The sequence below is a fragment of the Neomonachus schauinslandi genome, chromosome 4, assembly GCF_002201575.2.
Source record: "Neomonachus schauinslandi chromosome 4, ASM220157v2, whole genome shotgun sequence".
NCBI lineage: Eukaryota > Metazoa > Chordata > Mammalia > Carnivora > Phocidae > Neomonachus > Neomonachus schauinslandi.
In genome coordinates, this window is record NC_058406.1 from 15,310,636 (window position 1) to 15,334,496 (window position 23,861).

At 50.8% G+C, this 23,861-nt stretch overlaps 1 protein-coding gene across 2 annotated transcripts in view; it reads left to right on the forward strand.

The window, feature by feature from the left end:
- The window catches only part of ALPL (alkaline phosphatase, biomineralization associated), a 52,671-nt gene that overhangs the window by 13,798 nt on the left and 15,012 nt on the right, over window positions 1–23,861 (forward strand). The window contains exons 1-2 of one of the 2 annotated variants that reach the window (XM_021683529.2): window positions 18,651–18,773; window positions 20,930–21,096. In XM_021683529.2, the coding sequence (XP_021539204.1) occupies window positions 21,036–21,096 (61 nt within the window). In that variant the 5' untranslated portion in view covers window positions 18,651–18,773; window positions 20,930–21,035. Of the gene's footprint in view, window positions 1–18,650; window positions 18,774–20,929; window positions 21,097–23,861 lie in introns of those variants that run through there. The other variant, XM_044913895.1, reaches the window with a different exon arrangement.

Genomic DNA, 23,861 nt, shown 5'->3' on the forward strand with positions numbered 1-23,861 from the left:
AATTTCAGATTTCTACTACGACTCTTCTTTGATCCATGAGTTATTTAGAGATGCTTTTAATCTCTGAGTGTATAGGGAATTGTTTGTCCTTTTAAAAACATGATTTCTATTTTTTTTTTTAAAGATTTTATTTATTTATTTGAGACAGAGAGAATGAGATACAGAGAGCATGAGAGGGAGGAGGGTCAGAGGGAGAAGCAGACTCCCTGCCGAGCAGGGAGCCCGATGGCGGGACTCGATCCAGGGACTCCAGGATCATGACCTGAGCTGAAGGCAGTCGCTTAACCAACTGAGCCACCCAGGCGCCCTAAAAACATGATTTCTAAAGAACATAAAACAAAAGAACATGACTTCTAACTTAGTTGTACCATTGTCAGAGAATGTGGCTATGTGAAAACCGGTCATTTAAAATGAGAGACTTAGAGGGGCGCCTGGGTGGCTCAGTCAGTTAAGTGTGACTCTTGATTTCCAGCTCAGGTCATGATCTCAGTGTTGTGAGATTGAGCCCTGAGTGGACCTCTGCGCTTAGCAGAGTCTGCTTCTCTTCCTCTCCCTCTGCCCCTCCCCATGTGCTGTCAATCTCTTTCACATAAATAAATCTTAAAAAAATAATAATAATAAAGCATCCTTTAAAATCCTTTATTCCTTTAAAATAAAATAAAATGAGAAAGTTGGAGCACATGGCTGGTTCAGTTGTAGAGCATGTGTCTCTTGATCTTGCGTTTGAGTTTGAGTCCCATGTTGGGTGTAGAGATTACTTAAAAATAAATAAAAATAAAAGAGACTCGCTTTATGGCCTGGTATGTAATGATTTTTAAACTGTTTTTTGAGTGTTCCTGAAAAGAATGTGTCTATGTACTTTTGTTTCTGCCTTCCTACATTTTTATTTCAATTTATCTTGCTTTTTCTTTCATTTTAATGTTTTATTACTTAAAGATTGCCGGCTATAATTTTTCCAGACAAAGACCAGGTCTCCCTCTTAAGCCCTCATATTCACTGACTTGCCCTTCAGCCCCTGTGACATCACATTTAAAATTTTCCAGATTTTTTAGCACTGAGTTATTTTTAGATATATGTTCCTCGGGGCGCCTGGGTGGCTCAGTCATTAGGCATCTGCCTTTGGCTTGGGTCATGATCCCGGGGTCCTGGGATCAAGCCCCGCATCGGGCTCTCTGCTCAGCGGGAGGCCTGTTTCTCCCTCTCCCACTCCCCCTGCTTGTGTTCCCTCTCTGGCTGTCTCTCTCTGTGTCAAATAAATAAATAAAATCTTTTTAAAAAAAAAGATATATGTTCCTCTTGTTCTTTTCTTTGCTCTGGGAATTTTTTTTAAAACACTAAATTTTATTTGTTATTTGCTCTGCCTTCACATACCTTTAGTATCTGCTTATGTTTGTATTACTTAAGTAGTTACTGAAAAAGGTTTTTAGGGATGCCTGGGTGGCTCCGTCAGTTAAGCGTCTGCCTTTGGCTCAAGTCATGATCCTAGGGTCCTGGGATCAAGTCCCACATCGGGCTCCTTGCTCAGCAGGGAGGCTGCTTCTCCCTCTGCCACTCCCCCTGTTTGTGCTCTCTCCCTCTGTCAAATAAATAAATAGAATCTTAAAAAAACTTAAAGTTTTTTAGAGGGTGTCTTTTTGGACAAATGTGAGCCCTTCAATGTAGACTTTAGTATCTGAATGACAGTTTAGCTGGATATAAAATTCTTTTTTTTTTTTTAAAGATTTTATTTTATTTGCTAGAGAGAGAGAGAGTGAGAGTACAAGCAGGGGGAGTGGCAGGCAGAGGGAGAAGCAGGCTCCCCACTGAGCAAGGAGCCCGATGCAGGACTCGATCCCAGGACCCTGGGATAATGACCTGAGCCGAAGGCAGACACTTAACTGGCTGAATCACCCAGGCATCCCTGGATATAAAATTCTTGGTTCAGATTCTTTTCCTTTGGTACTTTGGTCAATTCAATTTGATACCTATTCCTTTGTAAGTGATCTGTTTTTCTCTAGACTTTAGAATGTTTTTGTTGTCTTTTGATATTCACTGTAATATTTCTAAGTGTGCATTTTTCCTTCTCTGTCCTGTTTGGTATATTTGGGGCCTTTTCAAAGGGAGATCTTTGGTCTTTCTTTAGTTCTAAGGTTATCTTCATTATTTCTTGAAATATCTAGATGTTGGCACTTACACTTCTTTTTGTTAATGTACAATTTCGTACAATAAAATGCACAGATGTTAAGTGTGCAATTCCATGTGTTTTGACAAGCATACATTACCTTGTAACCATAATCCCAAACCAAGATTTAAAAAAGACATTTCTATCTTTCTAGCAATTTCCCTCATGCCCCTCTCCAGTCCATTTTGCCTCCCAAATGCAATCTTTATTCTGATTTCTTTCACTGTAGATTAGATTGGTTATTTCTGGAGTTTCATATAGATGGATTACACAGCATGTACTCTTTTATGTTTAGCTTCTTTCACTTAGCATAATGTTTTTGAAATACATCTGTTTGTTGTGTTCTTTGTTCACACCTTTTTTGCTGAGCAGTTTTCCCCGTGTGTGCATGTGTGTGTGTGTGTAGGAGGGGTGGTTGTTAATCATTTGATTGTCAACTTTAGTAGTTATTTACTGGATACAGTCCTTTGTAAGTTATATGTACTATGCATGTTCTTTTCCATTATATGTCTTGTCTCTTCAGTTTTTTTTTTTTAAGATTTTATTTATGTGTGAGTGGGGGAGGGGCAAAGCAGGACGGGGGAGGGAAGGAGGTAGAAGCGGGCTCAGGGAGAAGCAGACTCCCCACTCAGCGGGGAGCCTGATGCAGGTCTGGATCCCAGGACCCTGAGATCATGACCTGAGCCGAAGTCACACACTTAATGGATGAGCCACCCACACACTCAGTCTATTCAGTTTCTTAATGGCATCTTTTTTTTTTTTTTATGGTATCTTTTGATGGGCAGAAATTTTAACTATTGATGAAGTCCAGTTTATCAGTTTTTTTTGTTTTGTTTTGTTTTGTTTTCCTTTTATGAGGTTAGGACTCTTTGTCTTCCCCAAAGTCACAAAGATATCCTCTTATGTTTTCTTTTAGAAGCTTTATGGTTCTGGCTTTTGTAACTAGGTTTATGATCCATTTCAAATAATGGAGTAAGGTTGGGGTTGACGTTTTAATGTTTAACTGATGTTTTATCCTCTCTCTTTAATCTTTTCTGTTTCTTAATCCTTCCTGGCTTCTTCCTGGAAGTGTCTGTTTCCTATTTCCACTCTACTTCTTACCTTCATTATTTCAACTGGTTTTTCATACAGAATATTTCCACTTGGGTTCTCTAACACTTGATCTGTTTTATATCGCTAATATCTTTCCTTACTTTGTGTGTTTCTAATGCTTATTTAAAATTCTCAGTCCATCTGTTGAATACAGCTGATTCCAGTGGTATCTAATCAGTTTGTTTTGAAGCCATTGTGTTCCTTGGATTCCCTGTTCTTTAACCCGTGGTCTAATTTCTCGGGGGGTCGGGTGTGTGTGTCAGGGGGGTAGGTTCAGCAATTCTATCTGGTGCTGCATACTGGGCTAGGAATCTAAGCCTGACCCTAGTCTCTGTCAACACCAATGAGCCCAAGTAGATGACAGCCTAGAGTGGAGACCCTCAGTTGGGCATTGCCATTCCCCTCCCCAGGTAACCCAGCGCCCCAGGACTGGGCCTCACTTCCAGCACCCCAGGGCGCAGCAGGCAGGGAAGGGGGCTATCTGGTTAGGCCAGAATCCACCAGCCCTGAGGTCTGGAACGGAAGGGGTGGGTGGTGGAGAGACCAGAGGCCTGTTGGTTTCCTCTTGATTCCTGCAACCCCACATTGCCTGCTGCACTGCCCTGATTTTGCTCCAGGGTTGTTGGGTGTGGTTTTCTTTCTTTTTTTTTTTTAAAGATTTTATTTTGGGGACGCCTGGGTGGCTCAGTCGGTTGAGCGTCTGCCTTTAGCTCAGGATATAAACCCAGGGTCCTGGGATCAAATCCCCCATTGGGCTCCCTGTTCAGCGGGGAGCCTGCTTCTCCCTCTCCCTCTGCCCTTCCCCCGCTTGTGAGCGCTCTCTCTCTCTCTGTCTGTCTGTCTCTCTCTCGTTGTGTCTGGCAAATAAATAAATAGAATTTTTAAAAAATATATATATTTTATTTTTAAGTAATCTCTGCACCCAACTTGGGGCTTAAACTCACAACCCTGAGATCAAGAGTCGAATGCTCTACAGCCTGAGCCAGCCAGGCGCCCCTCAACCTGGTTTTGCCCCAGCAGACACTCAGGCCATCTGCCTGAGCAGACACTCAGGTCGAAGCGAGTGGTCCAGGGCAGTGGGTGTGCTGGGGAAGGGAGTGTCTACTGGGGAAGGCCTGATGCAAAGGGGCATCAGGTTTGAGCAGAACTCAAACCTGATTTTCTTTTCTAATGTGTTCCACCACCCTAAAGACTATGTCCCGCTCCTTCTCCTGGCTGCCACACCAACCCCCTCCACACACCAGTTTAAAACCCCCTTGGATCTCCCCAGGAGATTCTGTTTTCTCCATAATTTCCTAGGCTTAGTGATGTTTTGCTGTTTTGCTGTTTTGTTACTCGGGTGTTAATTTGAGGAAGAGGATCCAGGAGCCGGATGTGTTCCCTTAGTGTTCCTTTCAGGACCGTGTGGCATCCCTGCTCCCACTGCACGGCCAGCCACTGCGCCACCACCTGGAGCACGGTGGCTGCCACAGAAAAACAGCACATTGATTAGGGGTACCGCTGAGTCCGTGGTATTAGAACAGATGGGCCAAGAATTTGATTTTATTTATATTTTTTAAGATTTTATTTATTTGAGAGCGAGCGAGCGTGTGCTTTGAGCAGGAGCTTGGTGGGCAGGGGCACAGGGATTTGCTGAGCATGGAGCTGGACTTGGGGCTCCATCCCAGGACCCCGGGATCAGGGATCATGACCTGAGCCGAAGTCAGACGCTTAACCGACTGAGCCACCCAGGCAACCCTGGACCAAGAATTTTAAATAAGCATTAGAAGCGTGCAAAAGAAATAAGGAAAGATGTTGGTAACATAGAACAGAATAAGAAAGTATTAAAAAAAAAAAAAGAACAAGGTGGAAGTATTTAATATGAAAAGCCAACCTCATCATCTGCCCCTGCCCCAACCTTTGCATGCACCTCATAGCTTACTATTCTCCAAAAAAAAAAAGACTTTCATGGTTCCCAGAACTTTGCATGGGCTATTTCAATACTCTGCTGAGACTGCCTTCCTTCCACTTCTGCTGGAAAAATTCTGGTGCATCCATGTTGAGCCACCTTCCCTGATGGCCCCTTATGGTCAGTGTGATACCCAGTGATGGCATGGGGTTCTGGAGTTAGGAAACCTGGCTGCTTGTCCTGATTCTTCAGCTCACTGGCTGTCTGACTTGGGGGCGGTGGAGGGGGGGTCATACTACCTCTCTGGATTTCAGGAACCTGCTGGAAAAAAAAAAGCGAGAGTGTCAGGGTAGATTATTCCTAGAGTCTCTTTTGGCTCTGACAAGCTGATGGGGTAGTTAAGAGTGAAGGCTCTGGAGTGGGGCTGCCCATGATCCCTTTCTGGGTCAGCACTTAATCACTGTATTTCAATGCCTCAGTTTACTCACCTGGCGTAATGGTTGAAAGTTTGTATTTTAGAGGTTCCGGGTTCCTAGTCCCAGCCCTACCACTGCCTGCTGTGTGATCATAGGCAAGTTACTTAACCTCTCTGTGCTTTTTTTTTTCTCTTCTGTAAAACGGGGTTGGTACTGAGGATGCCTACCTCAGAGGGTAGGAGCATAATGAATACAGCTGTTGTTCTGTTGCTGGTGGTGGTTCACCATTATGCAAACTTCTCTATTCAGTTCAACAAATTCTTGATGTTTGTCTGCCAGGCCCTGCTAAATGTTTTCTAAATACGCTTTCTATTGAGTTTTATCTCTTAACAGATACTCTCCTTGGCATCTTATCTTTACAACAACCTTGCAAGACGGGTTTGACTAACCTTGTTTGACAGATAAGGAACCTGCAGCCCCAGATGCAGAGTCACTTTCAAAGTTGCACAAATTCAACCCATGGCCGCCGCCTCCATGGCCAAGGTCTTTCCGCTATGCTCCAGGGTTCAGGAAGATTACACAGGGATTTTGGGGATTCCCGGACAGATCCCAGATGGGAAAGCTCAGTGAGAAGCTCCCCACCCCCTTACACGTGTATTCCAGCTGTCTGCCCGCCCTTGGCCATACACAGGATGTCTTAGGAGGTTTCACACAAATGTGGGTTTAGTGATGGGCCGGAAGTTAATTAGGGGCTCATATGACCTGGGATAGAGAGCCACAGGGGCTCTGGGAAAGTGAAGGGGACTCTTGGAGGACAGGGAATCAGCAAAGAGAAGGCTTGAGTTTCAACAAGCCCAGAGCTTGCGAGTCCTGTGGAAGTAGATGTGGGCCTTGCCCAGAGGCAGCTGCACAGGGTGGCACCGGGGCTGAACCCCAGCCTCTCTGTGCACCTGCGGGCCTGGGCTTGAGGCTTTGCCTCTCAGAGCCTTGCTTGCATCATCTGCAAAAGGGCCTCTAGTGCCATTTGGTAGAGTTGGGGAGAGGGCATCGGGGAGCCCAGCAGCACCTGGTTAGATTAGCATATGTAGGCGGACACCACATTTAATCCTGAAGCTTCCTGAAGTTTCCTTATCTGCAGTTTGGGAATCACATGCTCAGCTGCGAGGGATTACTGCAAGGGCAAATGAGATGATTGCTGCGTGAGCCTTTCTCTGACCTTTCTATTTAAAACTGCTCGCACCATCTCCTGCTCGTCCTCCCTGCCTCCTTTTTCTCCGTCAGGCTTAGCATCACCTGGCATCCTGTTGACTTTATTCCTTCTTTGTTGTCTGCTCACCCCAGCAGGGATTTGGGTGGCTCTGTTCAGTGCGTAGAGTACCCTCCAGCCGTAGTAGGTGCTCAGTAAACAGCGGTCCACCGAATGTTGGTGGAATAACAAATAGGGAAGGCCCTAGTGTGTAGGCGATGCTCAGTCAGTACCAGCTGGATCTTGGAGATGCAGGGTAGAGGCTGGGACAGCTCATTTGGGGTGCCCAGGGCTGCCTGTGAAAGCATCTGGGCCTAGATTTCTGGGTGGTGCCTGGTCCCTCTCTGGCCACAGCCTGCAGGAGGAGAGTCCCATAGGATAGTAAAGCTGGACGGGCCTGAGCACTGGGGCTTCTCACAGAGCCAAGAGCCTCAGGCAAACAGGAAGCCCATGATACTTGGCTTTCTTCTTTAGAATTTTTTTTAATTGCATTTATTTATTTATAATTTTTTTAAGTAATCTCTACATCTGACGTGGGGCTCAAACTCATGACCCTGAGATCAAGAGTCACACTCTACTGACTGAGCCAGCCAGGCACACCCTCCTTTTCAGCTCCTTAAGCCACTCTGACTTCTGAGGGCACGAGCTGCCTCGGAACAATGACAGCCCTGTGCCAACCCTGCACCCCAAGGGCTAGGAGAGAAAGCACTGGGTCTGGAGCCAGGCAGATCCCAGAGCATGGCCTGGCCTGGCCCCTCCTTAGCAGAAGGATCTTGGGCAGGTCACTTCACCTCTCTGCATCTCCGTTTCCTTCTCTGTGAAATGGGAGTAGCAGTATTTCCCCCGGTACTCTGACCTCCTGGGGCTTTTGTATAAAACCCAGTGAAAATGGGTTCACTAGACTGAAGGGCCTACAAGGCAGAGCTTTGCACCTGCAGTGCTGAGCGTAGGGCCAGGCACACAGTAGACACTTGGAACGGGTCAAAGAGTTAAACTCCACTGACAACAGCTGTTGGAAGGGGAGGGTCTCAGTCCTGCCTGTAGTAGGGTTGTTTTTTTTGTTTTTTTTTAAAGATTTTATTTATTTATTTGAGACAGAGAGAATGAGAGAGAGAGAGAGCACATGAGAGGGGGGAGGGTCAGAGGGAGAAGCAGACTCCCCGCCGAGCAGGGAGCCCGATGCGGGACTCGATCCAGGGACTCCAGGATCATGACCTGAGCCGAAGGCAGTCGCTTAACCAACTGAGCCACCCAGGCGCCCTGTAGTAGGGTTGTTAGGTCCTGTTCAAAGACCTCCTATGGTTCCAAGGGTTTATAGATTCCAAAAAGAAAACCTAACTTGTGTTCAGTTGCACTTGAAATGTGTTGACCCATCTTTAGCTTGTTTGCAAGCTTTTTCCTTTGGTAAGAACAGCTGGCTGAGCATGACGTAATGTAGTTGCTTACATTATAAGGGGATCAGAAAAACTTACTGAACTGGAGTTCTGAGGTCAGACTGTGTTCCAAGAAACAGGAAATCCAAGGCAAGCAATAAGGGGAACGAATTGGCTCATGTAACCTGGATGTTCAGAAGTGAGCTTCAGGCACAGCTGCATCCAGGGACTCAAGCAATGTTACCCAAGACTCCAGATTCTAAGGAGTTGCTCCACCTTTAGGCTCCACGCAGTGCTCCCTGCCACTGGCCCCAACCTTAACAACACACCATCCAGGTGGAGAGTCTTCCAGTGTAAGCCAATCAGGGCCCACCTGGAGCTGCCAGGGCTGGGGATCAATCCCATCCAAACCACGGGGCTGAGAGGGGGAGGGCTGCTGTCCAAGGAGACTTCGGTATTGTCAGGAAGGGGGAATGGATTCCGGGTGGCCAGAGATCCCAGCACATACCCACTATGGTCATCAGAAGGGGAGCCATGGAAAGCCGTCGGAACATCTGCACAGCACTTTACAGTTCGAAAAGTTCCTTCCCTCCCAAGAAGCTGATCGTGGAGGCAGAGTGGCATTTATTATCCCTGCTTCACAGAGGAAGAAACAGCTCTAGACTATTTGGCCAGGACCCTGACTTGTACCCCTGGGCTGCCCCTGCCCATCTCAGCCTCTCCGAGGAGTTACAAACCTGGAAAGGGCTGTCCTGGGCGGGAGGGAGACAATGTGACCAAGCGAAGCCCCTCCCCTTATGGAGGCCGCCCAAGGGGAGTTGGCAGGGGGCGGAGGGAGCAGCCTGACTTCAGGGCCGCTGGTGGGGTGGTGAGGCGGTGGGGCAGGGGCCGGGCACACCACAACCCTGCAGCACTCGGGGCCAGGACTGCAGTGCGCACGCATACACAGGCGGAACGAGATCATCCGGCACACTGACGCAGGGCTCCCTGTACCTGGGGCGGCAGAGGCCTCGGCTCTTGCCACCGGTGATGGAAGTTGTCCTGGCAGATGGCTGGGATGGGGGTAGTAGCAAGTACACTGGCTGTGGAGCCAGCCAGGCCTGGCCTAGATCCCAGCTCTCCCACGCGATGGCTGTGTGACCCTGCTCCTCCCTCCTACTTCCCGAGTCTCAGTGTTGTCTCCTGACCCAGAGCTGATAATTCCCACCTCATAGGATCCTTGGAAGGCGGAGCCAAAAGCTCCAGCACATAGTAGGTGCTCCATTAAGAGTCTCTCCCTTTCGGGCGCCTGGGTGGCTCAGTCGTTAAGCGTCTGCCTTCGGCTCAGGTCATGATCCCAGGGTCCTGGGATCGAGTCCCACATCGGGCTCCCTGCTCAGCGGGAAGCCTGCTTCTCCCTCTCCCACTCCCCCTGCTTGTGTTCCTGCTCTCGCTCTCTCTCTGTCAAATAAATAAATAAAATCTTAAAAAAAAAAAAAAAAAAGAGCCTCTCCCTTTCCATCTCCATAGTGTCCTGTTCATAGCTGTGTGACCTTGGCCAAGTTACTGAACTTCTGTGTACCGTGGGAGCATTGATGGCCCATACGGGAGGGTTGCTGTGTGGGTTAGGCGAGTCAGGGCATGTGAAGCGCTTCGAAGGGGCCTGGCATGCTCGTTCTGCCCGTTACTACCAGCTAACGTTGAGTGTTTTAATGTGCCAAGCCTGGGGCATTTATCTCCCGGTTTATTGTATTCTTATGCTTAACAATTGTTCAGCGTCAGGCACACACGATGATGGTCTGCCTGGGACACAGGAGGATCCTGAGGCCCAGAAAGGTGAAGTGACGTGCCCAAGGTCGAGAAACCTGTAAGCGATGGGCACTCTGCTGAGCTGGGCACCCTTCGGGTGGGACCCTCACTTCCGTGGGCTCAGGTTTCCTGCGGGGCGAGGCGGTCTCCCTGCCCTGCCACCTCTGGGGTCCCCAGCAAATGCACTAGGGGCGACTGCCTTCGGCTCAGGTCAGTCTCCTCCTCCTGCTGGAAGGTTCTCCGGGAATGTGAGGGACGTGCTTATCCAGGGCCAGCTGCAGCGTGCTATCTCTGGGAACATCTGTGTACTCCCAGCCCTGACGCCAGCACGGTGCTTGCGAGCCCCCTGCACATGCCACCCAGGGATGCTGCTTGTGTTGGCCGCTGCCCAGCAGGTTACAAGTTCACTGCCTATTTCCCCCATCCCGAGCTGTCGCGGCCTCTCTCAGGGCCCACGTGGGGGCTGTGGAATGGTGGCTTCCTCTCCCACGGAAAGGCTGCCAGGGTGTGTGGGCCTGGGGGGCGGGGAGTGGGGAGAGCCGGGGTGGTCCAGTGATCTGCTCAAGGACCCGCTGGAGTAGGGGTGGGGTGGAGCGGGGAGGAGGCGTGTGTCTAGGCTCACTCACGCCGCGCCACCTTGGGTAAGTCACCTCACCTCACCTCTCTTTTGTAAGTGGGGATAAGGGGAAGTCCTCCCTCAGAGGACTGGGGTGACGTGGGATGAGTGTGTAAGGAGCCCGAGCCCAGTAGTAGCTGCACGTGGTCCATTCATCCACAGACATGGACTACTCACGCTGCAGCTGGAGCAAACGTGCTTCCTTTCTAGGCTCGCCGGCTGCTTAGGGGTTTATGCTTGGCCCCGGGAGACAGAAATATCCACGAGGAATGTTGAGATCTGGCTCGGCCCCTTACTGGCTGTGTAACCTTGCACAAGGGACTTAACCTCTCTGTGCTTCTGCTCTGTCACCTGCAAGATGGGTGTAATAATAGTGCCTACGTGGCAGGTGGTTGTAGGGATTAAATGAGTGGATGGAGGTAAAGTGTTTCCCGAACAATGGTTGGCACATAGTAAGGGCTATGAAAAGGTTTGTTGTGATTAAGAACACAATGACAGGGCGCCTGGGTGGCTCAGTTGGTTAAGCGACTGCCTTCGGCTCAGGTCATGATCCTGGAGTCCCGGGATCGAGTCCACATCAGGCTCCCTGCTCGGCAGGGAGTCTGCTTCTCCCTCTGACCCTCCTCCCTCTCATGCTCTCTGTCTCTCATACTCTCTGTCTCAAATAAATAAATAAAATCTTTAAAAAAAAAAAAGAACACAATGACAAAGTGTGAAATGAGGGCTTTTTTAGAATGGTCTCAGTTTGAATGGTTCTCTTCAGGTGACACACATCATTCACGTCTGGAATTCCAAGACACTGGCACAGCCTAGTAGGCTGTAGACTGCCTTGTGCTTCCAGTCAGAGCCCCCACATCGTAGCTGGTTCCTCTGGAGCCCTGTCCCTGCTGTTGATGCGCTGTGTGACCCCGGGGAGGCGTGCACCCTCCCTGTGCCTGCCTTATCGTGTTGTCGATTGTGAGAACAAGGGTGGACAGTCCGGTGTCCTGGTAGCAGAGGGGCTCCTGCCGCAGGAGTGCTGAGTGTACCCAAGTCTGGAGGTGTCTGTTCTCAGAGAGAACACAGCACATGCCCCCCCGCCCCCGCCATGTACTGTCCGTGGGATGCTGGAAGCCTGTGTGCCCACAGAGCAGCCATCCCTGACCTCCTCTGCCAGGCCCTCAGCCATCTCAGGCCCCAGGCACGGGTTTCGGGGCCCTGCCATCCCCCCCCTCCACCCCCGTCTCAGCTCTCCTCCCACTAGTGGGACCGTGACTGGCTTCAGTCCTTTGCTCACAGAGCCAGTTGGTGGCATCCAGACCATCCAGATGCCCCAGGGAGCCCCAGAAAAGCTTTGGCTCCAGAACCCAGGCCTTTGAGGCCTCTGATTCTAGCTCTGCTGTGTGGCCTCGGGCAAGTGGCACACGCCTGAGCTTCAGCGTCCGCACCTGTAAGATGGGCTGGCATGTCCGTGTGCAGGGACACGCAGGACGTGCTCTCGACCGGGCTGAGCTCCGCGAGCAGAGCCCTTTGTGGCCGGTCTGGGCTGCCCCCTCTGCCCACCTGTCAGGGGCACCCTTGTCTCTGTTTATCTCAACCCCTCCCCCCCAATCCTTCCAGCCTGGCCTGCCTTCCACTCCATCCGTGGAACCTTCCTGGCAGATCCTGGATGTTCTCTCTCTCCCCTTCGAGGAAAAGAACATGTCGGGCTGCGTGGTGGGTTATTTGCTCCCTGTGTGGAGACGTGGAGCCCTTTGACTCGAAGAACTGGAACCTTGCCCCCTTCCCCTTCACTAAATACCCCCCTCCTCCTGCCACGTGGAGCTGTGCAGCGGGCCTCTGGTGGGGCCTTCCAGACAAGCAGGTCTGTGGGAAAGCCCTGAGGGTAACTAGCTGCCTGGCCGAGTGAGCAGGGAACGGTCAGTCCATTTTCTGCTCCAGACCCTCGTGTGCCCCTCTCCCTGCCCGTCCTTGGCGTATCCGTCCATCCTCCCCCGCTCCTAATCCTGGCTGCTGGCTGGCAGTCACCGAACACTTCCCATGCCCTGTGGTCTGTTTTAAGCCCCTTCGTCTATTAACTCCTACAATCCTTAGTTTCTGTGGTTTCTGTTAGTCTCCCACTTTGCAGATGAGAAGCCGGAGACACAGAGGGTGGGATCGGCGGCCCTTAGCTTCCCAGCTCGAGGGGCAGAGGCAGGGTCTGAGCCCGGTGCCCCGGCTCCAGGGCTCGCTCTTCCTGCTGCTGAGCTGCGTCTTCAGCCACTCACCCCTTGACCCCACTGCCCTCTCACCCAGCCACCGACATTCCCTGGCCGCACAGCTATGCGCCCAGCTCTGCCAGCCTTGGGGCTGCCACCATCAGCAGAGCTCACGCCATGGTAAGGGGGTGACGACCAGTGGCTCTCTAAGACTCTGATGGGGTGACCTAGGTTCTGGGAGCTTGGGGAGGAGTCGTACCCACCGCATGGGCTGAGGCGGGGGTGCGGGGCAGCTCTGCAGAGCTATCAAGGTGGAAGGATGATGGGAAGACTTCATGGAGCAGACAGCAGGGAACATTCTAGACCAGGGAACACTGTGTACAGAGATGTTGAGACTGGAAGTGCTCAGGGGACAGCTGGTGTCTCGGCTGAGCCTTCAAGACGCAACGGCTTGGCAGACAGCAGGGCTGACACCATGCCTCCCCGGGCACTTGCACATCTGTTTTCTGCCCACATGGAGTGCTGTCAGCAGCTGGAGGGCTGAGCCTTGCCCTGTCCCCAGCATCTGGCCCAGTGCCCTCTGGGGAAGTCCCTCCTTGGGTCTGACCTGCAGCCCACTCTGACCACCACACATTCCTTCCTGAGCCCTACACCCGGAGGCTGCTTCATGGCAGCCATAAATAACCTACGTCAGTGAATGAATAAAGTCCTGGCCAGCAAGGCTTGCCAGAGACGCCAGGCTTGGCTGAGAGAGGGATTCCGTGTCCCCTCTCTCTGACCCTGCAGCTGCAATGTTCCTCCCCAGGCAGCTGCTGCAGCCCAGTTCGGTGCTCTAGCAGGCCCCCCACCCCCATCCCAGTCCCCAGCCTGCTGGCAGCTCAGGGAACACTCAGCACTTGCTGCCGCCACAGCTCCTTCAAAGAGCCAGGAAGGCCCAGCTTGACAGCCCAGAGGGTGCTGGCTTCCGCCTGTTCTCATTCTGATTGTTCCCTGTGTGTGTCCATGGGAAGGAGGAGCTGGGCAACCGGGGTAAGTCTTTCCTTTTTCGGCCTCAGTCTTCCCATCTGGGCAACGGGACAGTCTGCAAAGCAGTGTTTCCCAAACTCATCTGCTCACAGAATGATTCAGCAGGTCCTGTGGGGGAGAATGGGGAATTTGGGGGTTGGTGTGTCTCTTTAATCTCCTTTTAAATTTGAATCAGCCACACCCTTTTCTTTCTCTATGCTCCCTTCACGCAAAGCTCCTCAGGTCCTCAGCACCTAGCAATACTGTTAGCCCCTGGCTGGAGTTGTACAGATACACAAACATGCACTTTTAACTACCTCCCAATCACTGTAAAGAACACCTCCATGACTCTCATACATTTCCCAGTCTGTCCCCCTCCCCAGGAAACCGCTTGGGAGTAGGACCCCCCCCAACCCCTGCATTCACCCCCAAGTGATTCTTGTGGCCTGGTTTGGGGAGATCTGCTCAAAGGACCCTCCCCAGCCCAGACTTTCCAGGGCTGTGACTTCTAGCCTGGAGGCTCCCTAAGGACAAAAAACTGCCCTCTGGCCCAGCCAAGTAAGGCTAGGGAGCACAAGGTGACACTCTTTGGGTCTCCTATTGATTTGGGAAGCTGGAGGGTGGGGGGAGTCTTAGAGCTGTTCCAGCCCTGGGGAGCTGGCCGGGGCAGGGAGGGTCTCTGGGTCAGCTGTGGTAGAGAGAGCCTGGAGCAGGGGTGACCTCCAGGTAGGTTCCTTGAGGGGTCCTATGCAGGGCGTGGTCAGCATCTTCCATCTGTGTGAGCCTGGATCATCTCCACCACCGTGTCCGCCCCTCCCCCCACTACTGCCCAGGCCTTCCTTCCCTTGCCTGGGAAGGGGGACAAATGATCTAGCTCTCAGGGCTGTTAACGAGGACTAAACTAAGGTCACGTATGTCCCACTCAGTGTCTGATACACCGCAGGTGCTCTCCCGAGCGGGCGATGGCTGTAGGCTCAGAGGTACAGGGACTGACCCAAAGTCACACAGCTGGGAGGGAGGGTGGTCTGGGGCCTGGCCCAAATGTGCTGGCCTTGTGACTTTACTGATGAGCCTCAGTTTCCCTATCTGTCAAGGGGGCCAATAAGCCAACCCTGCCTGTATCACTGGCATGCTGTGAGGGTCTGATGCAATCTGAGTGAAGGGCCTATTGAAAAAGAAGAGGCTTTCATGGAGTCATACCACTGGATTTCCTATTTTCATGGTGAGCCTAGTGGCCCTTCTGGAAAGGGGGAACCTCTTGGCACGAGAGGGTAAAAGCCTCTTCCCCTAACCTTGAATGCTTTGTACCATAGGGTCTGAGGTGTCCCAGGTGACGGGAGGCGTAGCTGGACAAGGCCCGGCCTCATAGGCACAGCTGGTGTTGTGTCAGCTCTGGGTATGTCTAGTGGCTTCCCTTCTCTGAGCCTCAGTTTCTGAATCTGTAAAATGGGAACTGTAACCCTATCCTGGCTTGATGAGATATTGTTGGGACCCAAGAGAGATATGGGGAGGGGACTTCGGAAGCAGAAAGGGACCTTCAGGCAGGCAGTCGCTCAGCCACCCCCAGCCTGTGTGTGCTGACTCTCCGGGGATAGCCGGTGATTTTACTGAAGGCTGCTGTCCTGCAGGGCTGGTGTTATCCCGGTTCTGGGGCCATGCAGGGGTCGGGGTGACCGGCTGTGGAGGCTGGCCGATCTGGGTTCAGATCCCAACTCTAACATTGCAACTCTGAGCTTCTCTTTCCGTCGTCCTGTAAGAGGGGATGCTGATGCCTGTCTTACGGGGCCAGGCACACAGTGGGTGCTCAGTAAGAACAGTTCCTCTTATTCTGGACATAGCTTCCCCCTCTGGCTGGTTCAGTGCAGTCTCATGCCCTGGCTTGTAAATGGGGTCAAGCAGCCACCGTTGCTGCTTCAGACGAATAACGGATCATGATCTTGGCCGGCCGGGGATGCCCTTCCTTCTGCGGCTTTTATCCCACAGGGTGACCAGCACAATGGCTACTGCGTAGTAGGTGCTTTTTTTTTTTACCCTGGGTGGTCAGGAATCTCCAAGAGGACAGAGATCCTGTCTATCCTGTTCCCCCAGTGAGTCCTTAGTACCTAGGACAGAGTACCAGGTACACAGCTGGTGCTCACTCAATGTTTGGGAATGAAGAATGAATGAACAAAGTTGAATGAACAGGCATCGGGTGGAAAAGGCCTGGCTTGGGGGGAGGGGAGCTTCATGGGCTGTTCCCCACCCCCCACCCATCCCGTTTCATCCCTCCAGGGCTAATCCCTAAAAGATTAACCCCAAGGAACAAAGCCAGGTCACTGGCCACTGACTCAAGGCTTTGCAGAGAGCATCCAAGGCTAGTGTGCAGGGGGCTGTGTACAGGGGGCTCTGTGGGGCCCTCTTTGCCCCAAGATGACTCTTCTGTCCCCCACCCTGGACATGGTCCTCACGGCGGTCCTCAGCCTCCTCCTCCTGATGCTGGCCTTGAGCCTCCTCTGCTTCTTCACCTGCCGCCTGGCCAGGCCACTCAGGTAGGAGAACTCGCCTGGGCCTAACTCCCTCCCCTGCCAGATCTCCTGCCCTGAACTCATTTGGCTACAATTCGCTCTTGGCGGGACAGAGAAAGGGTGGGCACTGGTCTCTCTTTGCTCTCCGTGGTGGGGAAACCAAGGCCCAGAGAGGTTAAGAGTCAGCCTGGGATTGAATCACACTTGGCCACGGACTAGCTGAGATCCTTTGCTCAGTTTCCTAAACTGTACAACAGGCTAATGACACTTGCTGTGAAGATTAAGTAAGACCACAGATGTCAATAGTTAGCACAGTGTTCGGTACCACATGAGTGCCCAAGAAATGGTAGTGATTTATATCTGTCAATTGCCCTGGACCTTTTGGGACCCAGCCACTCAGGACGGGCTTTTTGCATGGCTCCAAGGGGCTCCCATGCCCTCTGCCCCAGGATGCTGAGTCAGTCCTCAGGGCCAAGGCTCAGCCCCTCTGCTCCCCTCTCCTGACCTGCCAAGGAGCTGCTCCTTCTCCAGGGACCAGAGCCCAGTTAGGGCTTCTGCATACTTGTCATGAGTAATCAGAGCACGTAGCTGGGAGCCTGGTGGAGACGGTCCAGCTGGGAGGTGGGGGGCAGTGGGGCTGGCACACACTCGAGACTCCGTTCTGAGCTAGTAGAGCATTGGCAGAGGGTGGTGGGCAGCCAGGGCCCCTGCAGCCCCAGACTGGGCCCCACTGAGCCCATCACCAGGGCCAAGAGAGAGCAGGCTTGGAGCCTCTGGGTGGGGGTGGGGGCCAAGAGGAGGAGCCCGCAGAGCAGACTCTGGCTTCTGAAGGGTCTCCTAGATTCCATCCCCCTCTCCTTCTCAGGCAGAGGCAGTGGGAGAAAGCACGAGAAGGCACCTGTCTGTCTCTAGGACAGGGGGTCTCAAAGCCACATCCCTGGGGCCAAAATTCAGAGCATTCCAGCCTGAATCTTTTTTTTTTTTTTTTTAAAGATTTTATTTATTTAATCATGAGAGAGAGAGAGAGAGGCAGAGCGAGAAGCAGGCTCCCAAGGAGCAGGGAGCCCGATGCGGGACTCGATCCCAGGACCCTGAGATCATGACCTGAGCCGAAAGCAGACGCTCAACCATCTGAGCCACCCAGGCGCCCTCCAGCCTGAATCTTGAGGCTTTTCATTAAGTTAGCATTTACAGAGCTGTTTCTGTGTGCACAGGGTTGGGGATTCAACGATGGGGAAAATGATGTTTACTCTCCCAGAGCATCAGGCTGACAGAGAAGAGAAACAAATAAGAATAATCATGCAGGCTGGATGAGCCCTTTAGATCTTCTGGGGCCACCCTTGACTTTTCTTTTTCCTTATTTCCTTGTTTGTATTGGGCCCAAGGGGCAGAGAGGATTAAGTCCTATTTTTCAGTGCATGGTGAACTATCATGAGCCTTGGTTTTCTCACCTGCAAAGGAGATCACAGCCCGCCTCTGTCCACTGTAGGGGTTACTAGTGAGAAATCATGAAGGAAGTCTTCATAAACAGTGACATGCAATACACAGGTCATTTGCATTCTGTGTTTATAGATTGTTTACCTAAGCTCTTAGTATTGTTTTTATCTTCTTGAAATAGAACATACACGCATTCATGCAGAAAAGTATCAATATTACACATCGACCGCTTGTTTGATTTTCAGACGGAATCCACCCATGTAACCAGCCTGCAGATCAATCACAAGTCCCTTGTGCCCCCTTCGGTCTCCACACCCTCAAGTGTAACCTTTGTCTTGTCTTCTAACCCCTCGCTTTGTCCTTATACTTTGTATCTTGGGAATTACTCTCTATGTACTCTTGGATTGGCTTCCTCCAGTCAACTTTACCTTGGCAAGATTCATCCCTGTTGTTGTGTGGAGTTGTCGATCATGATCATTCATCCTAACTGTTGCTTAGATTTCCATTCTGAGAACTCACACAGTGTATTTCTCCATCCTGCTGAAGGTGGAGCAGTTCTGAGGCCAGACGAACAGAGCTGATGCGAATGTTCCCATACTGGTCTTTTGGTGAACGCACGTGTGTACATTTCTGTTGGAGATAGATGGGTCAGAGGACATATGTACGTTTCGGTTTTGGTAGATGCTGCCAGTTTTCCGAAGGGGTTGTACTGATCTACACCCACTCCTGGCAGTGAATGGACACCCTAGTTATACTCTATGCACTTGCCAATGAGTGCATTTCTCGGCACACACAAAGGAAGGATTTGGGGTGGTTCTTCCCTTCCCCCTGCCTCCCTCCTTAGAGCATTGGCTTTCAACTGATGTCAATATTTACCAGTATTGCCAAGCACTGGAGTATGGACAAACAAGGCAAAGTCCCTGCTCTTAGAAACTCCCAGTGTGGTGGGGGAAATGGACCAGAAAAGAATTACTTTCAAAACAGGGACATACACACAATGGTGGAGGTGGTATGAAGTTCAGAGGTAGCAACCTCAAGTGAGTGGCCATCCGGGAGCCTTCCTGAAAGAGGTGACTTCGGTTTTTAAGCTATTTGGAATAATATTGTGATGTATTGACACTGTATATCAATTTAATAGCATTCTTTCTGATGTTACGGTTTACTCTAGAAACATTTGAAAAGGGGGCACCTGGGTGGCTTAGTCAGTTAAGCGTCTGCCTTCGGCTCAGGTCATGATCCCAGGATCGTGAGATCGAGCCCCACATCGGGCTCCCTCCTCAGTGGGAAGTCTGCTTCTCCCTCTCCCTCTACCCCTCCCCACCGCTCCTGCTCTCTCTCTCTCTCTCTCAAATAAAATCTTAAAAAAAAAAAAATTTGAAAAAGGTAGAGTAAAAAGAAATCAGAAATCATGCCTCTTAGAGTTAAGTGCTGGTAGATGTCAGATGTAGTGTTTCCTTTTAGTTCCTGCCTGCCCTACTGCCCCCCATTAAGGAGCCAGGTGGATGCGGAAGCAGGTGGAAAAGCATAAGGGTGCAATTGGATGGTGCTTTTGGTGAATGCTGGGTGTTTTGTGGGTGGAGGTGCTGGTGAGCCCTCACCTCTGGGCACTGAAATGCAGTGTGTACTTTCCCTTAGATTTATTTATTTGAGAGAGAGAGAGGGAGAGAGCGTGCATGCGAGCAGGGGGAGGGGCAGAGGGAGCGGGAGAGAGAGAATCTCAGACTCTCCGCTGAGCTCGGGAACCCGATGCGGGGCTCGATCTCAGGATCCTGAGCTCCTGACCTGAGAGAAACCAAGAGTCGGACTCTTAACCAACTGAGCCACCCAGGCGTCCCCAGCATGCACGTTTTTGAGGTTGAATCGAGATCCTCTGCTAGCAGCAGAGTGGTTTCTTATCTGACACGACACCCAATGGTAGAATGTTGTGCATCACTGCTGTTTCCTGCAACAAATGGAGAGTAATCGTTTTTATTTCAGTTTTGGTGGTAATATATTTTCCTGTGAAACTCTTGCCTTTTTTTTTTTTTAAGATTTTATTTATTTGAGAGAGAGAATGAGAGAGAGAGAGAGAGCATGAGATGGGGGAGGGTCAGAGGGAGAAGCAGACTCCCCGCTGAGTGGGGAGCCCGATGCGGGACTCGATCCCGGGACTCCAGGATCATGACCTGAGCCGAAGGCAGTCGCTTAACCAACTGAGCCACCCAGGCGCCCCACTCTTGCCTTTTGAAATCTCTCCTCTTCCAGCAACATTTATGCACAATGGGGTTAGTACATTCTCAGCTGCAATTGGGGTTGCCCCTTGTGATCCTGACAGGATGACCACAATTTAAAAACTTTCTTATGCCATCGAGTACATGCTCATTTTAGGCAATTTGGAAAATTAAATAATAATAATAAAAAGAAGAGGAAATCATCATTCATAGTCTTACTGCCCAGGGAAAACCACAGCTAATGTTTTGGTGTATTTCCTTCCAGTGTGTGTGTGTGTGTGTGTGTGTGTGTTTTAACAGTTTTTTTTTTTTAATTATAAAGGTAACATCTCAACACAGGAGAAAATTTGGGGAATGCAGAAAAGAGTGAAAAGGCAATCAAGTCCTCCGAAATGTCACCACCCAGAAATGGGCACCCTTAGCAGCCAGTCTTCTTTGGGTCACTCCTATAGCTTTTATATCTCACAGTAAATGCCAAGTTCTAGAAGAGAATGTGGCAAATGTGGTTGTCCCTGTAAGAAAGGGTGGACTCTGTTTTGTCTCAGTTGTGCTTGGAACACGGGTCATTAAAAGGCTGCAGACTAGTCAGGAGCAGGAGTAGCCTCTCCTGGGAGCTTGTTAGAAATGCACTCAGGAGTCTGGGTGAAGGCAGGTGGACCCTGGGCCTATTTCCTTCTAAGAGATTCTGGTGCATGCTGCAGTTTGGGAAGGATTACACAGGAAGACCAAACTCTGATGGGGCTCAGGCTCCAGATAGACCGGAAGTGGGAGTTCACCTAGGAAATGGGGAAGGAACCACTTTGCAGCATGAAGTTCGTTATACTTACATGACCGTTTTTGTGATTGAGCTTCCTGAGGGAGGGACTGCCTGGGTTTGCATCCCAGTGCCCAGCCCCATGCCGGGCCGGTGATCAATGCTCAACAAATAATGAATGAATTAGTGAATGTATAAGTGGATGGATGAATGAATTCTGGAGCTATGGCCCACATGTCTTTTGTTTCCCTTTAATTTCTAGGATTGGAACATCAATTAACATCTGACCACTGCCAGCCCATCCCCTCCCACCCACGTTGATCATACCTCTGGGCCGGAGAGAGAAAGCAGGTCTTGGAGAGGGCACCATGATTTCTCCCTTCTTAGTGCTGGCCATTGGCACCTGCCTTACCAACTCCTTTGTGCCAGGTAGGCTGGAGGACCCAGGCAGAAGAGTGGGGAAACTTGGTGCCGGTGGGGTAGGAGGAGGGCAATATCTCTGTTCAGGGTCATAGAACTATCCAAATGATCTAACAGCTGGAAACACATGTTCCCAGAGCAGGAGGTCCCAGCTCTGCTCTTGCATGTGCTAGTGTTGGACGGGCCACTCTTTTTCTCTTTATATGATCCTATTCCTTAATTGGGGTATAAACTATGCCAAGTCTTGGGATGCTAAGCCTCCTGTTGGTTTTGTCTACTTAATGCTCCCCCGTGGTGATAACATTTCCTTGTAGCTTATAATTTTTGCTGGTGAATTCAACAGGAGTTTTGTTTTTTGTTTTTTTGTTTCTTATTGGAGACTCACATGGAAGTGTTTCCATGGTGCAGTGTTGTTGTGTTTGATTCTTCAACTAATTCTAGACAAGTTTTTATGTTAATTCTTCAGTTAGGGGTTCTTACGCTGTAAATTCAGACCTCCGCGGAGACTGGGCTTAGATTTGGAGTTGCGCTCACATTTCTCAAGACTGGCTTTCTTTCCCCATCCCTTCTGTAGTAACACATGCACATTATCAACCTAGATCTGTGTCTGTTGGGACACCCTGAGGGCCGCCCAGCCTCAGCCCCAGCGGGAGAGGGGAGCCTGCCTTGGCTCAGTCCCTCACGTGGAGGTTCTCTACCTGTCTGGTGGAGAGAGTAAATTCCTCCTCTTTAGGGCTGTTGTGGGAATCCCACAGTATAGTCAGTGTTAGGCAGGGAGTGGGTGCTCTTAGGAAGAATATTTTCAACAGATGAGGAAATTGGGGTGCAGGGAAGGGACTGGCCCTCCCCCGGTGACACAGCAAGTCAGGGTTGGGGATGGAACCCAAGCTGCCGGGGTCTCAGGCCATGCCCCCCTCTCGATCCCATGATGCCTTTCAGTGTGGATCCTTGGGGATCTGCAGTCACTCTGTGGGACCACGTCCCTGCTTTCTCAACACTCACAGCCCACCTGAGTGAAAGCTAAACAGATGGATGAAAAGTGAAAAGGTGAGACAAGCAACAACGTGAAAAATCTTCAGCTATTCAGCATTCAGTCTTTTGTATTTGTTCCTTTTTAGCCATTCTGATGTGTGTGTAGTGGTGTTACATTGTCTCCTCTTTTTTTTAAATTAGGTATAACTTATAGTAAAGTGCACCAATCAAAAATGTATAGCCCTGTGAATTCTTACATATTTTATGCCCATGCAACCACCATCCAGATTAAGAGAGAACATTTGCAGTCATGGGACACTAAGGGCTTTCGTATGCACTCCCCAACCAAGCCCGCCCCCAAGCCGAAGGAAGTGCCCTAGGCTTACTCCTGCCACCACACATGAATTGAGCCTGTTTGGAACTCATGTACATGGAATTATATGGTACGTACTGACAAGTACTCTTCCCCTAGCATTATGTTCTGAGCATTTGTGCATGTCATATAATGTTCTCCAAAAACAATGGCCTCCTGATACTCAGTTGTCCAAGGCCATGATTGCTTAAGCCAGTCCTCTGACAATGAAGTCAGTTTCACATCCACTAACCCCTTCTCAGGGTCAGGCCCTGGGGTGTGGCGCTGGTCCAATAGACAAGGGCTCTCGCCAGTCTTTTCCGGTCTCACGAGGAGCATCCCGAGCAGGGAGTCTGGCAGAGTGGGATCACAGCTGGAAGCAAGAAGAAGGAATGGATGCAGGGCAGGCTGACGTCAGCCCAGCCCCTGGAGGAAGGGGGGTTCTGCCCGGATGATGTTCGGGAAGGGGAGGGAAGGAAAGGACTGGTTGACGGTAAGTCAAGACGGGAAGTAGTGCATCACCACCCAGATCGCACCCAAATGCCCAGAGAAGCTCCTTGACCTACGCCTTGCCACTGTAGTAGGTGTGGAGGAAGGCAGGAGATGGGAACCAGCCCTGATCAAACCACCACCGGCTCTGGAATTTGTTGAGACTCGATCTCAATCCTAAAACTGCCTCTAGGAAGCTATGGACTCCCATTTTCCTGGGGGCAGAAACTCAGATGGTGGGAATCTGCCTCGAGGTGCACAGCTGGTTGGGAGGGCCAAGGCTCCCCAGCCTCCAGCGTGGGGCTCTGCCTGTGAGGCCTGAAATGCGTGAAGTCGGCAGAGCCCTTCATTAGGGCGGTGGCCCCAGAGGCTGCCAGGGGGAGGCGGCGCGGACTAGTCTGCGGGGCCTCGGCTTGTAGGAACAAGGGATTCCAGGTCTGGCATGGAATTATTCCTGGGGGTGCGTGATGGTGATCTCCTGGGGGTCAAGTATGTCATTTATTGAACACGGCCTCCCCCCTCCCCGCACAGTGACCCTGAGAGGAATCTACAAACAACCGCATTTGGCAGGGAAGGAAATGGAGTTTCAGAGAGGTGTGACCTGCCCCCACGGGGGTCCTTGGCACAGCTGTGGTTGTCACTGAGGTCTGTCAGGCACTGCAACTGTGTTCTTTCCATTGGAGGATTGACTGCTGGACACACGGGGGCAGGGTGGAGGGTGCAGTGGGGGTGGGGAAGAAGAGCATTCCTGGTTCCCAGTTTTTCTCAAGACTAAGGACAGGGACATCCTCCTCTTGGCTAATTTCTCCTAACAGGGGTGAGATTGTGCGTGGCTGCTTGAAATCGGATTCGTTAAACAAAAGGCAGTCTTGCTTTCCAGTACTGCTGTCCATGCTGTTGCTAACTGAGGTTTCTGCTGACTTTAATGAATAAGCCAAGCAGAGTTTATAATTGATGGCTG